Here is a 19,304-nt window from a genome sequence, read left to right on the forward strand (position 1 = left end):
TTCTCTGCCTTTGGATTGCAAAGGAAGGAGCATTGTGGTACAGGAGCAATGGGGCTTTCTGTGATGGAGCCCGAGATCAGCGGGGACTTCTAGTTCCTTCCCTGACCATCTGTTTGACCTTTAGTCTACGGTGTCTGGAGACTTTGCCTTTCTGCCAATTTCTAAAATTCTAGTCTGTAGGGAGTGGAACGGAATATAAATCTTGGGGGACTCTGAACTTCACAGCCAGTATTGAACATGTGCTCTGAGCTTTAATACCCTTCTTCAGTCTGAAAATGAGCAGAACTTGCTTCATAGATATGTTTGTCTCCGAGTATTTTTATTTGGAAAGTTTCAAATACAACAAAAAAAAAAAATCAAGAGTGTTGTAATGTGTAAAACCATGTCTCCATCCTTCAGTTTCAACAGATGACAACGTTTGCTCCATCTTCCTCAGCATCATCCTACCCACTTGATGTTTTTTTCAAGTGTTTTAAAGCAGATTGTAGGCAGCATATCATTTTATGTATAAACACATAGTGTCTCTGACTATAGATACTATAAATAAATAGCATCTCTAACAAATAATCTACCCCGTTGCTTAGCACATCCATAGTGCCATAGCCAAAGCTGGCAAGGCTCTCGGATTCTTCCTGAGTACCCCAGAACTTTCTCCAGCTGCCTGACAAATGTCTTTTGTCTCTGGGCACAGTGGCTTTCACCTGTTAACCCATCTTGTGAGAGGCAGGGGTAAGAGGATTATGAGGTCAAGGTTGGTCTAAGCGACACAGTCACAGAAAAACAAAACAAATATCCCAAACTAAAACAAAGCAGCAACAGGAAAGGAATGGCGTTTGTCCCCTGGAGCATTTGGAAGGTTGCCCTTGGGCTTTGCCTCTCTTTGATCTTTGGAAAGTCCACAACCTACCTCCTTTAATATTAAGGCTAGGATAATTTCCTTGTGTCTTGTCTGACTTTGTGGATTTGACTGATTGAGTTCTGTTCCGGTTTGCTCTTCTGTTACTTTGGTAAATTCTGGCGAACAAGAACTTAGGGAGAAAAGGGAATATTTCCATCTTACAGGTTCATTCCATCGTTGCGGGAGACCCAGGCAGACTTTTGAGACCATGGATGAGTGCAGCTTACTGACTTGCTCTCCCCAGTTCGACCAGCTTCTTTTCTTGTACTGCCCAGGGGTGGCACCCACATGAACTGGGCTCTCCTCTATTAATCTTTAATCAAGAAAATGCCCCACAGACACACTCAAAGGCAGATCTGATGGGGGCAATTTCCTCAACCGAGATTCCCTCTTCCAAGGTAATTTTGGGTCAAGTTGACCCCCTAGCCCCCCCCCCCCCCCACCACCACCACCAAAGAAGGAAAGAAAAGAAAGAAAATCTAAGTAGCACCTCCTTCTCTTCCTTAATTTATTTTTATAAGTGAGTGTAGCTGGCCCTTGCTACTTGGTGGGTTCTTTGTTCCACCCTTTATTCCCACCTCCCCTTTACATTTCACCCCATCACTAGATAGGAGAGAAAGAAGGATAGAGGGGAAGAGAGATCTGTGGACCTAATTTCTTTTCTCTTGTTTCCTTCTCTTGTTTTTTCTTTGAGGTCTAACAAATGTCAGCCAATCCCAGTGAATGTTCACCATCCCTGCCTTTCAGGATCCTAGCCTTTCTCTACCTTCTGAAAAGTTCCCAGAATTCCAATCCTAACACAATCACAGAAACTGTCTGCAGCTGACTAAACCATGCCTCTGTTAGAGCACGAGGCAAACCATAGTCAGTTAAAGCTGCCCCATATCTCAGACACCTGGGATTAAAATGAAAAAAAAAATATTCTTAGAATATTTCTTTTTCCTTTTATTTTAATTTAAGAAAGCCAAAATTACAGAATTGTCACTACAAATGACTTCCCACTCACGGCACTTCTGTAGCTTTAGCTGCCCATGGGCTGTTGATTTCTCAGTCCTTAGTTTCCTGAGTTCTGGGAATAGAGTGTTACTGACCAGTCCTGCCCTCACTCTCTACCTCCATCCCTTCCACCCTCCCCTATCTGTAGCTTTGCTTCTATGTCCAGATACAAACAGTATCCGAGTTTTAATTTTCAAGATGCCTAGATTGTTCTGTGAGTTTCTCTGCCGTCTATCCCTCCATTGTAGACACTTCCCGGCATCTCTCGCTTAGATTGCTTCCCTGGAGGTTGTAAGAGTCACAGAGTAATTTAATAATGCTCTGCCCTATAAATAGGTATGAATATGTCATGCCTCTTACAGGCGCTTATAGTTTTTCTTTGTATTTTACATGTAGTCTTCTTGAACATGTAACATACTCAGATCTACCCTGTCTCCCAGAAGAGGTGAGTGATTAAACTCCACTGACATATTTATCTTGCATATCCATGAATGAATTTGCACAGGGAGCTAGGCCCAGAACACAATGCTGAGCTTACTAAAGAAATGACTGCTTGTGTGGCCTGCTCCTAAGGACAGGAGGAGAGTAGAGCTTCCACCAGACAATAGGAGCCTGGATCTTGACTGCACCATGCATGGCTTCCTGACGCTCTATCACTTCCTCAACTCCTTCACCCAGTATTGGTGATCCAGGTAAAGGAATAGTGACAAGTGTATGTGAGTTAGCCGAAGGAAGAAGGGTAGCAAGGTTTGTGTGAGCTCAGTTAGAGCCTGTCTAATAGTAAACAAACCTACACACACACACACACACACACACACAGACTCACACTGTGTGTGTGCAAGATGGTTTGCCCCTGGTTGCTTTGACAGTTTTAGAGCTGCAGACTGGAAATTTATAGAGAACCTTGGTTTCAAATGCGGAATGAACTTTGCCCAGCACAACTCTCAGTGGGTTCTGGTGGAGGTGGGTCTCTGCCTCACGTCATATGAATAAAATGCAGATGGTGGACCCATTTTGCCTTTGAGTATATAGATCTTCCTTCAAGAAGCAGAAAACAGCTGGTAAGGTGGCTCAACGGGTAAGAGCACCTGACCACTCTTTTGAAGGTCCTGAGTTCAAATCCCAGCAACCCCCACGGTGGCTCACAACCATCCATAAGGAGATCTGACTCCCTCTTCTGGAGTGTCTGAAGACAGCTACAGTGTACTTACATATAATAAGAAGCAGGAAATATTATCTATACAAGTAGCTCTAAAATCAAAATACCTAAGTGTAAAAAGAGACGATCAGTAATCTTGAGAAAAAAGATTCTCTAGCAAACCAACAAGGCCAACGTGAAGGCCAGCTATGTCTGTGTGGGAGACCTAGGCTTAGATAAATAAACACACAAGTTCAAATCTGTGCAGTTATCTTGAGCGAGTCATGAGGAGTGTTCTCTATATATATCTAGGTGTGTGCATATATCAAAATAATTAAAAGATGGTTATTGTGATGTCCGCTCCACCCCCTCGATGCAGGAGAAGGAGTTTTCCATGTGGCCATCTCATTCGGAATGTGCCTGATCTCTTCTGATGTCAGAAGCTGAGAAGCTCTGGGCTGGCTTAGCATTTGGGAGGGAAAAGGAACTTTCCTAGAGCACAGGGCCTCACTTAGAATCATTGGGCCATAGTTATTCAGAATTTCAAAAGTACATAGAGAGGTTAATGCGACACATGCCGACAGCATGTACTGGACACTTCCTCCCCCGCCCCCCAGCAGAGTTTTAGGCAGTTTCTAAGAATTAAATAGATGTTATTTCCACAGCTAATCTTGTGACTAGTCATACTTAGTAAGATAAAAGGCACACAAGCATGCTTTCCTACTGGGTCATGTGTAATCACAAAACTACAAGCCGTTACCTGAGCTCCAAGAATCTCAGAAGTAAGGCGGCGAGACTGTGGGTCTTCTGGTTACCGAATGAACATATACTCAACTTAAAAAATAATAAATAACCAAATATCACAGACAGCCTTTAAGTCCATCACGTAAATTCCGTTTATTTGACCAAAGTGAGTGAGGAAATGCAGAGTTTACATCTGAAACGGCCTTGACCTTCAGCCTGTTGTCTATCAGAGCCTGGCCTTGACCTTCAGCCTGTTGTCTATCAGAGCCCGGCCTTGACCTTCAGCCTGTTGTCTATCAATCAGAGCCTGGCTAAGTTGAGAGACAGACAGTTCTCCAAGAGGCTTACCATTACCTAGGAAGGCATATTCCCCTTGGCCTCTGTGTTCTGCCACTGTGGTCCCAAACCACCCTCATCCCACAGCAAGGAGGATACTTACCGAGTGCAACTGTAGACGATGTCCAAATATGGTAGGTGTAGCCATTAAGGAAGTGAGCTACCACAGAAAGGGCACCCAAACATGGACTAGTATGCATATCTGTTAGTTCTAGCCCTTAATGTGCCCCAAATATTGTAAATGAGGACAGAATCCATAGATGGAAAACAAACATAAACATTTCGCTCTTGTGTTTTAAAATGAGTCTAGAAGGTGGAGCCTGGGAACACAGACTTGTAATCTTATCTACTTGGGAGTCAGAGGCAGGAGGACTGCAGGTTCAGTGGCTGCCTGGGATCCCAGAGCTCAGGGCTATCCTGGGAAAATGACATTCTCTCTCTAAATGCAGAAGCTTGAAGTAGAGTGCTTGCCTTGCCCGCACAAGCCCTGGGTTCTGCAAAGGAAATAAATAGTCAAGTAATGTGTCCTGGTGTGTGCAGGCATGTGTGCCCGTGTGTGTGCACGGATGTCTAGCTAACCATTAACATTTCTAATGCACACCAGGAAACTTTTAGAGTCTGCATACTTCCACCCCCGTCTCCTTTCCCGTGTTTTAAGTTCATCTGGCTTTGCTTTCGGTCTGAACCGAGGCACTCTGAGGTGGCAGCTTTAAGTTCTATGCAAGTCCTTTTCTGGGGAATGTTTTGTGTGAAAAGTTCGAAGTGTTTGTTTCTTTGAAAAATTGATACCCCAAATTCTTTCTGCCCTTTGGAAGTGTGTGTTCCACAGGATCCTTTCGTGGATTTTGCTCAACTGGCGTGTGAACTAGTTCATCAAGTCACTCCCACATGCTCAATATCTAAATATATTTATAATGAGGTGTTATGTGAACAGGCAATAAAAATATACCTGTCCTACATCCTCAAGGAGAGAGAGAGAATATTTATATGTGCAAATGCTCTACAGCTCCTCCAAGAACTCTTAAAACTCATGTCGTATTCTAACTTTGTAAAGTTTCTGATTGTTGGTTGTTTTTGTATCATCTTTCTCATCACTCTAAGGACTGCTCAGAAGGTTGTGCACAGAAGGTTGTGCTGGGTAAATGGCACGACGGGTTGGAGTTTCTTTACTAAGCAAATCTTCCATGGAGCCAGCGAGTTCTTTGTGGAGTTTTCATAGGGAGGTCGCTGGGACTCAGAACCGGAGAGTGAAATGCATGGCTGCGAATTGTTCACACTGAAGCTTGCTGCTGGTGATGGAGAGTGAAGTGAGGAGAAGGGAAGGCTCCTGAGCCTATGATTTAAAGACGAGCGGGAGGTAATTGTTGAAAATTTCAGATGCGATATTACCAGGAGCGGCATGAATCCAAGAGGCGTAATTACCGTCAGCAAAATGACACAATTTGGTTGTTCATTGGTTTTTCAAATAGTTTTCAAGTAATCTTGGGTGGGTAGTTAACTTCCTTCTACCCCAGGCCACCTCATCTGTAAAGTGGGATTAAGATTCTCCCCTCAAGGCGTCGCGAAAATTAAGTGGGTTACTCTAGCCAACAGAGCTTGAGCTACAGTGAGTTCTGTGTGGATATTTGCTGCTCACCGCAGGACTGGCATCGGTGATAGTGTGGCATGTCTGTTACTGAGAAGTCTCCCTACATCTGTCTGAAATCCCAAGGCACTGTGATAAGGGAATGGTGCTAGGGCCCAGGGGAGGACAAGTGACTTCCTCAAGGGTCCCGAGAAAAAAAATTTCCGAGGAGGTGATGTTTGACTCTCATCTCCACAGTTTATTTAACATAGAGTAGAAAGACCCATCCTTTGAGGAGACTCAAGGACTCAACTCTTGTAAAGCTAAGCTGAAGAACTGGGGATTAAGGCTGGTGGTTGGGAAAATACAGACTCATTGTGCTGTGGCCACCTTAAGGAGAGGCCATCACCTGAGTGTTCTGTTTACTGCTGGCCCACGACAGCAGCTGGCACATAGCAAAGGCTGAGTGGCATCTTCTCAGCTGGCCGACTGTAAAGGGAAATCTGGAAGATGCATTAGGAGTAAACTGGCCTTGGGAATGCAGCGAGGTTGAAAGTTTGTGAGCTCGGAAGGGTTTTGTACTTGAGGAAATGGACTCAGCTTTGAGTTTCAGAGGCCTTTTTTTGGTAGGATGTTTCAGCACTCTAGGAAGGGCCCATGTGGTCTGAAGAGAACAAGATGCCTTTACCTCACGTGAAGAAATGCTTCAGAACTTTGTGTCAGGTTTCCATGGTGATCCCATTTGTTTCCAAAGTCTGCTCTAGCCATTTCTCTGGCTTCGTTTCTCTCTAAGCCAACTTGATTTCAGTAGTCGATAAAGTAGAACCCAAAGCCTAGGTATCTAAGATATTAGAGCAACCCAAGGAGAGCCATTTCTTTGCTAGCCACCTCAAATTCTCCCAGACGGTTTCCTATGCTGTGTTCCTCAGAGGAACCATTCTCTTTAAAAGATGCCACGAGCCAGGTGTGCTGGCTCATGCCCTTAATTTCAGTGCTTAGGAGGCAGAGGCAAGATGATTTCTGTGAGTTCAAGGCTGGCCAGGGAGAAGAATTTTAGGATGATACCGCAAGTGGATGTTTAGGGACTGTGTGTCCACTGGCACAGGATAGAGAATATGTTCATAACAATAATAGCTGAAATCCTGTAAGCGCACTCCCTGGCTAATTAGTTAGCTTAATCAGTTGACATTCACTTTTGGCACACAATGCACCAGGACCCCACTGTGCCAGATGCCAAGGTCACAGAGACAAGGGAGCTCACTTTCTGCCTTGAGGGACCACACAGTCTGCAGTGAGAAATCACAGACGACAAGTTTCTAAGCTTTCCCCCGTCATCTCAGTAATTCTCACCGTGGGTGTGATCATACTATCATGTCCCAGACGAACCTCACACCCACTATGATTTCATATCCAGGTTACCTGGGGCTTCAAGTCAAACAGGCCTCATTGCTCCCTAGCCACGTGGAATAGCACTCTAAATGTCCCCATCTGTACATTGGAGGCTACAGTATCGGCCATGTTACTATCCAAAGGATCTGTACTTAGACTGCGGTTAGTATTATTAGCAGCAACACCAGTAGGAATGAGCAAAGGTACAGATTTGCGCTCTCTCTCTCTCTCACCTGGAGTTGACCCACGAAACAGTTATTCACTTGCTTTAGTGTTTATAGCCCTGCCTCTCCTTGCTGTCTGTGTTTCCCCTCTCCTGTGGTCTGTTCTGCTGTAGGTCTCCATGTTAGGCACTATAGGGAGTCAAACATTGATTAACTTAAGTCATTTCCTATTCTGACATGTTTATCCCGCCCCGCATTTCTTTCTGATCACCCACACATTCAGGAAAGAGGGGATGTTTGGTAGCGAAGAGTTAATGCACATAGAGTGAGAGGTTGTGTGTAGTTTTGGAAGGGCACTTACTCAGAAGGAAGGGATTTCGGGATGGTTTGAAGACTTCATTAGGCATTTGCTATTGTGCTGGATAGTTCCAATTTCCCTGTGGAGTAGAATGACCTCATCACCCTCTACACAGGTGGGGATGTTATTGCTGCTCTACAATAGGGGCAGTTTGCAGGTTGGCCATGAGACTAGAATAGAGCCCCCTGCCAAGGTTCAGGAAGGAGATCTTATCCCATGTACCCCATTCCCCGAGAGGCTAGTGTCATAAGAACGGATTTTCTATATCCTTGCCCAGAGAGGCAAACATTTTTTACAATAACCTTGGATTTGAATTCTCCCCATCCAGTATGCCAAAGATTGACATGCGACAAACTGACAGTCTTTTATTTTACTTAAGCAGCAACGTGGTCAAGTGAGGTTTTCAACATGTCTGTTAGAGCCATGTCTTTACAGGACTGGTGCTAATCCCTTTGTATGCTTACATGTCATGGCAGTGTCCCTGTTTTACTTTGGTACACTAGTGCCAGTGAAGAGCAGTTCAAGGCAAATACAGCTTATATGCTCTTTGGTGGATTTATATAAAGTTATAAAGTAAATGAACTTCCTGACCCAACCTGAGAGTTTTAATGGACAAGAAAGTACTTTTGTTAATTTCTGCATGCTCTACATAGGAATTTTCAAGTCATATTTTTATTCTAAATTACTGGTTGTTTTGGTGATTTTTTTTCCTACCGAACATGCACCTCCCAACAACCAAATTAATCCTCTTTTTAATATGTATTAGATGGCCCCCACTTCCAGAATGTATTTTTACGAAACACAGAAAAATCTTCTCAGTTTAGTATATACAATAAATAATGGGTTGTTGTTGTTCTTCTTTCGTTTGAGAAATAATCAAATAGGTGGATGTATATATCTCATCAATCCCTGTGCAGTTGTAATTTCCATTAAAAAATGCATGAATTTTTACTTCACTATTACCGCATGATACATTAAGTTACAGTTACCATAGCAACCTTTGTATGGCATTATAACATATAAATATAAGGTGTTTTGTTTCTTTACACGGGAAGACAATGTAGTCGAATTTTGAAATGTTTGGTGAAATCTAATCTGCTAAAATGAGTAATTTGTTCAAGGTGACTTGGATTCTTTGGGAATTATGCAAATTCCCAACCAAAAACCTAGAAGTTTGCTTGTTTGTTTGTTTGTTTGTTTGTATCATGTTAGAAGAAGAAAAAAGAAGAAGAAAAGAGTATCCAACACACAGTCAGTAAAAGCCCACAGCTGGGCATTTGAAAAGGGAGAGGATAAAATTGGGCCCAGGGAGGTCACTGAAGTGTGTGATGGACATTTTACATATGGGGGACATTTCTAGTCCCAATAACTCCGATAAGCCACTTACTAGTCTGTCTTATAGAGGCGGTGAGGGGACTTGTACTCAGTCAGTCTCTATGCCTCTGAGCTCCTGTTCTATGCCAAACTCTCTGGTCCTTTTTTCTTACTGTGCTTGAGTCAATCATGCTCCCTCCCTCCTTCCCTCCCTCCTCTCTTCCCTCTCTCCTGCTTTTCCTCCTTCCTTCCTCTTCCCTTCCTTCATTTATTATAGTAAGGGTTGAGCCTGTTGCCTTGCATATTCTAGGAAACTGCTCTACCACTGAGCTATATCACCAGCTCTTTTTTATTTTATTTTATTTTTATTTTTATTTTGAGACAGGATCTTGCTAAGTTACCCTTGCTGGCCTTGTAGCCCCTATATGCCCCGACTTTCACAATCCTTTTATCTCAGCCTCCTAAATACCTGGGAAGACACAGCTGTCTCACTAGGCCTAGCTTGGGTTTTATTTCTGATTTCCTATGAGACACAATGTGCAGCATACGTTTAATATAGTTTATTTCTTGAGATGTCTAGCATTTCTTACAAGAAACTACTTGCAAAGGTATAACCTCCATAATTTGTATTTTTTCTACCACCCAGCAGCTGTCTCAGCCTAGGGTTATCTCTGCCATCCCATCTTTCCAATTTTTTTTCCTTTTTCAAGTTTTCTTTTGCTGAAACCAAGCCCAGGACAAACATCAAAGTTAGCGGCCTCAACAGTGTCTTTCTGCACCTTCAGGGATCAGGGATAAAGGCTGTCCAAGGTCTGACCTTCAGCCGTGAGCTTTGAAGTTCGAAAGTGGACAGGTGGAATTACTGTGTTCTTCATTGCCCTTCGGTGTAAGATATATTCTAGGTTGCCGAGTAAGTGCGAACAGCAGCAAAATTACGGCCCCCTCCTGCTACTAAGTAAGTCAGCAATGGCCCTTCTGTGGTCAAAATGGCAAATTCAGCAGCAGCTATTCGATAGGGATTTGCAAAAACTTCCCCATGGCTGTTAGGAATCTTGTTCAGCAGTTGCCTTTGAAAACCTAATTCTGTGCAGAATTAAGCCGGGTAGATAAAACCTCAGCTGCGATCAATGTTTTAAATACATCTACTTTGTAATTTCTCTCCAAGTCTATTTTGTACCCAATGCTCGCAAAGTCTATTAGGTACCTATCTGGATATCCAACATTCATAAGTTTGATAGCCGTGCTGAATTTGATTTCCATATTCAGATAACAAACCCAAGCCTGTATGGAGTCAGCTCGCCATACAAAGCCACCATACATCACTTGGGCCTGTGATGAAAGAATAGACTCGCAGCTGTGTGAGTGCTAGAATACCCAAACACGAATTAGACTCTCGCACACTTGGCAAAAGTTCAGAAAAGGAGCTTAATCTGGTTTCATCTGAGACTGCTTCTCTCTGTTCTCCGGTAGCCTCCCCCAAGATGTTGTGTCTGATATCAGATCACAACGTAATGGGAATGACGCAAAAGCAGAGAACGCCTGAAAATGAGGGGCACATTTTTCCCTCAGAGGTTTCTTAACCCCCCACTCCTCTGTTGGCTTTCCCAGGTTCCACCTCTGAAATTCAAGGCCATTCCCCTATTAGATAAATTAATCATATGCCCCAAACCAGTGTGCATAGCTCTCTGATCTCACTCATATCTATAATTAAGGGTAAATATAATCCTCCTTTTTAGAAATGAACCACCCACCCATTACACTTAAAGTGCTGACTGAAATGGATTAATATTTCGGAGCAAGATGATTTTAGTTTAACAGGGGAGAAAAAGTTGATAATTTAAGCTTGGAGCAGTTACTTCTACTTTTGATTACCATTCAGTTATAAATCTAATTTGAGATATAGGCCACTTCTCTGTTTCCTAAGCTTAATTCGTGGTTTACATCCTTTACTGCCTAAGCACTGCTTGGTAGTTGGTCGAGGAATGAAGGCAGCGAGCTCCCAGCAAGTGGAATAAGGGCAGGGCTCAGCTGATGCTAGGGTGAGTCTGCAAGTTCACAATGCTATGAAAGGAACAACCATTTGATTGACTCGACCCTCCCAGAATCCCGACTTCCATGTATGAATGGCTATGTGAGGCATGGCTCTCTGCTGGTGCGTGGGGTCTCCAAACTTTTACTCTTAGTGAACAAAGTGAGTACGTTCTATTCTTTGGTACGTATTCTAAGGCTTGAAACTGTTTCTCGTTGGACCGGGAGAAGGGGAAAGGCTTGTCCCCTCACATGTGAACAGTTAAGCAGGCTTACAAGTATGCCTTTAAGTTGTACGGGTTGCCTGTATGAAGCACATTATCTCACTTCCAGTGTTTCCAGGCTGACTCAAGGAGCTAAGTACTGTGGACCCAAAAGAACCATAGAACACAAAGTGGCCCAGTGTTAAAGAACAAAAACCAAAAGCCAGAATCGGACAAACCAAAGCAACCAACCAATCAACCAAACAGGACCCTAAAACTTTTCTAATCCTATTTCAGGCAAGGATGTGTTTGCCCATTTTGAGAGTAGGCAGCTTTGAAACTTAACTTCCATGAAACCTAAGTTTGGTTTTCAAAGCTCTACATACTTGGAGGCAATTTTACAAACAGATGAATGCCTTATCTTTTATGTGTACTTTTTATTTAATTTGCCTCAATCACATGTCATTGACTCTTAAACATTCATGTACCCAAGTGTTTCATTTCAGCAGTGGAAATTATTTTTAATCTCTCTCACTGCCACAGAGGGTTAGGCATCTAACATAAAGACCAAACAATACTAAATAGCCATTGTTCATTTTACAAGTAGACTCTACAATGAGAGCACATATATTTTTATCTTCATTTTCCCCATGGGGGTGATTAGGGCCCTTTAAGTTTGAGGAAATGTTTGTTTTTGTTTCTTTAGAAGAATGTTCCATTGTCCAAGTGGAAAAGCCAAGGACACAAACAGATCGAAAAGAATGAAGCAGGAGTGTGCTTTGGGGGGGGGGGGGGGTGGAGGCGCTGGGTGGGGAGGGGGAGACTGCCAGGAGTCCTTAGTGGGAAGTGTTCTGTGGTTTTTGGTCCTGGTACCCACATAGCTCATGTGGTTGCATAGACAAATTGGATGCTGCTTTGCTTGACTGGTGCACAGGAAGACTTTCTTTGAAATCCACAACAAGGAGGTCAGCCACAGGCAGTTAGCTGGGCTATGGTTATCTTTCTTTCACAGCTCTATTGTGAATGCTACTAAAACCCGGGTCAGCTCTCTCATTTGTTTTTATGTTTGCCTACTATATAAATGTCTTTTTCTGGGACTGAAACCTTTACTACCAGGACCAACAGGAATCAAACCATGGCTAGACCCAGGGAAAAGAAAAGTGAATATTTGGGAATATTTAATCAACCCTTTCTGGAGGATTTTATATATTTTGGGGATGGGGGGGAGAGAAAAAAGGAGAAATAATAGTAATGATTGCCAATACAGTACCAGCACTATTGGCAGATACCAAGCTAGTCTAAATGAGGTAACTTCACAGTAGATCCTTTGCCTAGAATGCAGGAGGCTCAGCATACTGGAAAATAGTCAATAACAATAATATATTATTGTCTTCAAACTCCTTTCCTAATAAAATAAAGACTCAGTTGTAGATTTACGAATTTATGGAGAGGCAGTGACTTCATACCATTCACACTTTACTCAGTGGAGATTTCAAAAAATATATATTGGATTAATGTTCAAATAAATGTAGATTTTGGTCAATAAGAATTTCTCAAGTGGAATTTCAGGTTGAGATTCTCAATATTTGATATTTAAAATGTTTGATGTTGGACCTCTAAACCCCCAATTCCTGGAAAAGTTGGTTATATTGTGTGTGGTGCTTTAGCTTGCCAGTATTAATATTTCTGCATCTTCTGGAAGTTCTAGAGAGGCAATAGCTGGGTGTGCTGATTTTAGATTTTTTTTATCTGGCAAATGACCCAATTTTCATTCTTAGTGGCTGACACCAAAATGCTAGCAGAGAACTGATAACTGGCTACTCAGAAATATGTTTTCACTCCTAGAATCTCTTCTTCAGGCTTTCTTTTATTTTCTTTTTTTTTTTTCTTTTTTCTTTTTTGGAAAGTGATGTTTATTGTGTATCCCTGAACACGTTGTAAGCTTGAAGCAGCAAAGACAGGCATGCCAATGGCTGATTATCCTGTTACATAGTGTTCACCAATAGCACAGAAATCCCCACCATGGTCAGCTCTCTGTATGATATTTAGCTATATAGTGGTAGCTAGGAGAGCTTTGAACTTGGTCATATTTCCCAGCTTATGGGTCATATTTGACCAACTGCTTGCACTGGAAGACATGCCACTTTGTTGAGCTATTTAGGAATCAAAAAGACTGTCTTAATTTAAAACAAGGACCCTTTGTTTTAGGTGGTGACTGCCTTGTGAAATTTTTCAGTTCTCAGCGGGTTAACCAGGGAACAGGGGCAGAGTCATAATTGGCCTATTTAGAGTATTTTGCATGTGAATAGTGTGTTAGTGAGGCATCCCTAAGTCTGTTGTGAGTGACATGGTGATTAGAATTTAGATTAGGGAAAACACGTTCTGTACTTTATCAAGGACAGTAATTAGTTCAGTCAGTAAAAGTTGATTACAAGTAACGATAAAGTTAGATTTTTAGTACTTAATTTTAAAATTTCTTTATTAAATAGCAAATTTGTCCTTAATATAAATGGTACTATCTACACATGTTTTATTGCCTATCAGAATAATTTAAAGGACAATGTGTCCAATGCAGAGTATAATCAGGCTGTTTGTGTATTGTGGGTTAGTTCCTATGTAGCTTTCAGGAAATGTAATATTATGTAATCTGTCTTATGTCATCATTTTTCAAAAGCTTAGCAATTTTTCACACCGTGACAACTTGATGATGTTGTGGGAATGTTCTAGTGTTCAGGTAAACGTTGACTCCGCAAGGGATTTGTTTCAGTTTCTGGTAGTCTTCAGGAGAGCTCCCCGGATCCCCCCCCCCCCCGTTTGTAGAGAATGCCTCCTTTTGCTATCACATTGAAAGTTTGCCCTGGGATTTGAATTTCTTCTGCACTCATCTGGCATTCTGTGCTCTGTGAGAGCCTTGAAAAGTCCTTGGTGGTCAGGATGTGTCCCATAGGAAGTGGACTGTCCACACTGTCGCCCAGTGTGTGCAGCTGGGAACACCGTATGTGTTCAAAAAATGAGATTCAGGTTGGTCCTGTCAAAACACAGGTCTGAGTAGTTCCCAGGCCGGAGCCTAAGTATGGAAAAGGAAGACATCCATCTTAGAGAAATGATGCTTTCTTATGAAATGAAAGTTTGTTTGTTTTTTTCTTAATCATCTAAAATGCTTTTTAAAAATAGATTTGGTTTAAGGGGGTACCATCTACCTTCTTCAAAGTAAAGAATTTTAGAAAACCCAGCTTGATGGTAGCTTCTCCGGAGCTTTAGCCCTTTTGGCAGTTGTTTTCTTAATTGTCTTGGCTCAGCAAATGCTGGTTTCTGTATTGCTCTGCTCACAATCAGGTGCAAGGTGGTAAATGCAAAAAATTTTAAGGCCTATATTTGCTTTCTTTTGCTTTTCTCCTTCTAGCAGAGTCTCCTCGGAGGGGACATGGATATGGGCAATCCAGGAACCCTTTCGCCCACCAAACCTGGCTCCCAGTACTATCAGTATTCAAGCAATAATGCCCGCCGGAGGCCTCTTCACAGTAGTGCCATGGGTAAGGCCCTCTTTTGTGTGAATGCGTGGGGTCTTTATTAAGTTCACTTAAAAAAATGCTACACTACCCCTACTTTGCCTCAAAGTACAACCCCAATCCCAAAATATTTGAGCCAGTCCTCAGCTTGATGCCTCTCCTATTCCCCCAGGGGATACGGTACCCATCTACACAGCACCATTACTTTTGAAAATGTTTGATTATTTTGGCATGTATCTCTTGACTGCACACACAAGAAACCTGTGTTTTAAAACACAAAGTAGTCACAAGGTAGATCCCGTCTCTTCATTTTCACCAGCAAAGTGTCATTTCATCTGTTGGTAGCATGAAAGGGGAGAGAGATAGTCAGTCGCTGGAGCTACTTGGGATGGCTATTAAAGAAAGGCCGCTCTAAGCTCTGTAAGATCCTGGTTTGACATCTTCTCGTTTGGAGAATTGGGCCCGTGGGAACTCACGGCTTCTTCGTTATCTTTCAGAGGTGCAGACAAAGAAAGTCCGAAAAGTTCCTCCGGGTTTGCCGTCTTCAGTAAGTACTGCCTGGTTTTCGCTCCGTACTCTCTGTGTGTTGTGTTCTGTGTGGTGTCATTAGAAGGCTAACAAAGTCAATGAGGTTCTGTGCGCCCAGAGCTGCTGTGCGTGCCGCATCTAGAATGTGGAGAAGGTAGGAGTGACAAGTTTCACCTGACCCTCACTGTGGTGATTAATGGCCCCTGCCAGAAGGCTCCAGGCCTGTGTTGGTACTCAGCAAGTTAAGCTCTGAAGAGAGCCTTGAAAAAGGTGCCTCGAGTTGCAGAGATTTACCTGTCCAGGGCTTTGGAGAGCCTGAGTATTGGTTTCCTGTGTCAGTTACATTCTTTGTCAGTATTATGATGAGTTATGGATTTGCATGCGAAAGGAGATTTGTGGAGCGGATTTAGGGAAAAAAATTACATGGGTTTCAGCCCAGGGTGCAGGGAGAATGTCTCTATTTTCTGAAGAGGTTGATGAATAAGAGCTGCAAAGGTGGTCACTGCTTGCAAAAGTGAGGCTAGGAGAATCCAGCTGTAACCCAAGCATTCTGGGAATCTGTGATACCTGGGGCTGTGGAGGGGGCACGGTGATGCGGTGCCCCAGGTCCTGACCTAGGAAAAGTTGGTTATGATCACAGGAAATGCATGATATATTGATTTGAGTTCATGTATTTGCAAATTTTAGGTCCTCCGAGTATTTAATTTGTTTATAATGGATCCATTGCTAGTAATCTTCTCCTTATGTAAAATAAAAATATGATTTCCTCTCTCTTTTCCCTGTTTTTTTTTTCTGTTCCTTCCAGTGTTAAACATGTAAAGGCAGTTTTAATGTGATCTTCTACTGTGTTAAAAAAAAAAAAAGGCTAATGGGCCTTATAAGTTCTTATACTTTAAGACAAAATTATATTTAGATTTCTGAAAATGTATTACCAATCAGTGCGCTCATTGGTTTTATTTCATTTTTAGTAAATTGGAAGAATAATGGGTTTTGCAAATGTGCTAGATTAACCCACACACCTGTGTATTTGACTTGATTTCAGTTCAGCTCATCCAAAAAATTATTAAATGAATATATCAGAATAAGTCGTATCAAAAGAAAAACCTCACAAATTTTGTATGCTGATTATCAGACTTGATAATGTTGAAGAAGCACCACAAAATTAGCCATAAATATGGAAAAATATTGTGTAAATAAAACTGCCAATGGCATATAAAATAGTCATTTTAGAATATCAATATGTCACTTAAAACTGTACCGTGTTGTTATTTCTTGAGTTCCTATATTTCATTCAGATTGGCTGCTTTTGGAGGCACAATTTCAGCTTGAGGTTAGTGGTAGAGCTAACATAGATAGAATTTGAGATGAATAGTTTTAAGAACAGCTTCAAGCGATAAAGTCCTTGAAGTTGTTTAGATTTTGAACATAATTTAACCCTGATAATATTAAAAACATTCAAAGGATGGTTGGTTGTTAGTGACACTGTAACTCTGAGCAGGAGCCACTAGAACTCGAGTTATCTCATTTTATCTATGCGTCAGGTGAAAATAAACTTTGGGCTTTCTGTATTTGTTTGTGTTTTGGTTTTTTGTTTTGTTTTACTGCAAAAAAAAATCTACAGAAATCTTCACACTTTCTTAGGAGTTATTTGAAGTGGCTACAATATTACCAATTATCAGTAACTTCTCATAACTCATTATAAATATTTAAGTATAAATATAAATATTTCTCTCTAGTTAGCTGGTCTCTACAAAAACATTTTCAAGAGCTTTTTATTGCTGTTTGTGGCATATCGCATCACACTATGCTAAGAAAATCTTTTTCTTCTAACATATGACTATCAGAAATTAGAAACTTGTTTATATTATTCCAGTTTTGGCTTTTGATGGAAAATCGGTTTAGGATTATCACTTCTGAGAGAACTTTTTTGTGGCTAAATGTGTTAGCAGTCCTAAGCAATACATTGATATATTATAGCCCTTCTTCAAAAGACTAGAAATATGATAAAAATCCAGTTAAGGTTTAGGCAGAAAGAATAAGATAAATTTGAGCAATTTCCGGCTCCCCTCACTGCTTTATTGGTCATTCTAGAACATCTCCATCCTCTTGGGGTTGGGGTTTACATAGCATACATTCGCTTTGTTGTATTCTATTACTGATAGGGAGATCCCATGCCTTGCCCCGGTCACGTGTGTATTTTTACTTGATTTCAGGAAACTGTGCTAGACACGGTAGCACTTTGGCTCTAGTAGATCTAGATTTCTGTATTTTTAGATCTCCATCTCCCTTATTCTTTTTTTAAGTTCAAACCAAATTATGCAACGTGTCTGATACAAGATCCTTCTAAACCTTGTTTCAACACATTCTTGAGTATTTGTGTAGCAGATAGTAGAAGATTGGGCTAGCACTCTCTGATGGTGATTAAAGATATTGATGTTCTCTTTAAATACACATTTACCAGTATAAATAGTAGTAAATCTATTACAACCTATCATGTCAACCCATACCCTAGCCCCAGTGAAATAGCCCCTCTCTCTTTCATAGACGAAGAGGGGAACATTTACAGTGTGGTATCCCACAGACACACGTGGTAATACAATGGTGAGAGAGATAGACTTTTCTCTCTCTCTCAGTGAGTTCTTTCAGGCTATCTGGGTCAAGGAGGTGGGGAGAATTGCCTAGCTTTGTTTAAAAGCTCTGCTTTGCCTACAGAGAGAGAGAAGGGGAGGGAGAGGCTGAGATGGGTGGGAAGGGACTGGGAGTGGGGAGAGACAGAGAGACAGACAGAGACAGAGACAGAGACAGAGAACTTGGCTCAGTATTGTGTCATCGTTTTGGTACAAGGCATGAACAAGCATTTGTGCGTGTGCCACATCTGGCGACCTTGAGACACTGTTAAGGCTTGGCACAAGATAATATAAAGCATCATCCACAAAGGTCTTTAGAACCATGGAAGAAGAGAAGACAGGCTCTCTGGAGGGATGGCCCAGGTACTTCGGTTAAGGAAAGACTGTGGGAAATGATACTTGTTCAGAGACCCCCCTCTCCTGCTGCAGAAGGTTGTCCTGGTTTCTTCCCACACCCTAACACGCTACCCTTGCAGCCGTGTCCCACTATCTCATACCCTTTCTCGTCTGAAGGGTCTTCAGCAATGAAGCTGTGCTGGTGCTTGAAGCCACTGATCACTTAGCATTCCCAGCCTTTGGAATCTACATGTGAACTTCTTGTCTGCCTCGATCTCTGGAACTTTAAACCATAGTTCCTTGTGATCTCTACTACCCTTTCCAGCAAGTTTCTTGTTTGTGAATAGCCCAGTAATCACACCAATTGAGCCATGTATTTATGCAGAGAAAAAAATGCACCATATTAAATTACAGCTTAGGAGAAATGATCTACACTTTTTAAAAAACTAAAAATTAACATGGTAGAATTAAAATCTAGAAAGGAACAAATTCCAAAGTGTACCATTTAAAAATATTCTTATCAAATGCACAGAAAAAGGAGCAGATGCCGTTTGGAACTTGTCTCGTGCCCACCAACATGTAAACATACAGAGCCTTCATCTTCATATTGTAATCATCTGCATTTTATCAGAAAGTGTGAAGAGTTACAGCTTTGGAAATCAGACAGTTGTGGAGTTGGTCTCCGCAGTAATTGTGAACCTTCCCATAGGCTCCTTCCGTGTTTCTTGAACATTGTAAGATTCTGGAAATATGAAGGTTTACCCTGCGAGCTATTTTATGGTCTCTGTCATCTCCAGTGAGATTTTTCACAAACTAAGTTTTTCAGTAAAATCTAATTTCCGTGTTGAATTGTAGTTCTGGTTTATTTATTTATGTTTAATTCAGGAGGAACGGGCAAGCTGTGAGTGGTCCGAGATAATTTTGGATGCATGGATCCTGAGGAAGAGATTCTAAAATAAGGCTGGAGCATCTCCAAGAAAATTTGAGGCATGAGTGGGTCCTTAGGTAGATTTGAGAAAACAAAACCGTAGCATGTATTTGATACCACGATACCATATGATCCCCAAGGAACATGAATCCTTAGGTAAAATAAAATCTTTTTGTCTGGACTTAACTCTACTTTTATAGAGAGATTATCAGATACATCAGTGAAAGTGGATAATATTGACAGT

General features: G+C 41.7%; 1 protein-coding gene across 21 annotated transcripts in view; it reads left to right on the plus strand.

Moving 5' to 3' along the window:
- Nucleotides 1–19,304, plus strand: part of Tcf4 (transcription factor 4) — a 343,670-nt gene that overhangs the window by 206,376 nt on the left and 117,990 nt on the right. For 15 of the 21 annotated variants that reach the window (XR_015046030.1, XM_085833424.1, XM_085833430.1 and 12 more), the window contains 2 exons: nt 14,536–14,665; nt 15,139–15,188. Coding sequence is in view for 20 of the 21 variants with exons in the window: in XM_085833424.1 (XP_085689550.1) it covers nt 14,536–14,665; nt 15,139–15,188 (180 nt within the window). In the remaining variant the exon portion in view is untranslated. The remainder of the gene's footprint in view (nt 1–14,535; nt 14,666–15,138; nt 15,189–19,304) is intronic. The other 6 variants (XM_085833425.1, XM_085833428.1, XM_085833433.1 and 3 more) reach the window with 1 other exon arrangement.

The sequence above is a fragment of the Mus caroli genome, unplaced genomic scaffold, assembly GCF_978045245.1.
Source record: "Mus caroli unplaced genomic scaffold, Mus_caroli_1 scaffold_19, whole genome shotgun sequence".
NCBI lineage: Eukaryota > Metazoa > Chordata > Mammalia > Rodentia > Muridae > Mus > Mus caroli.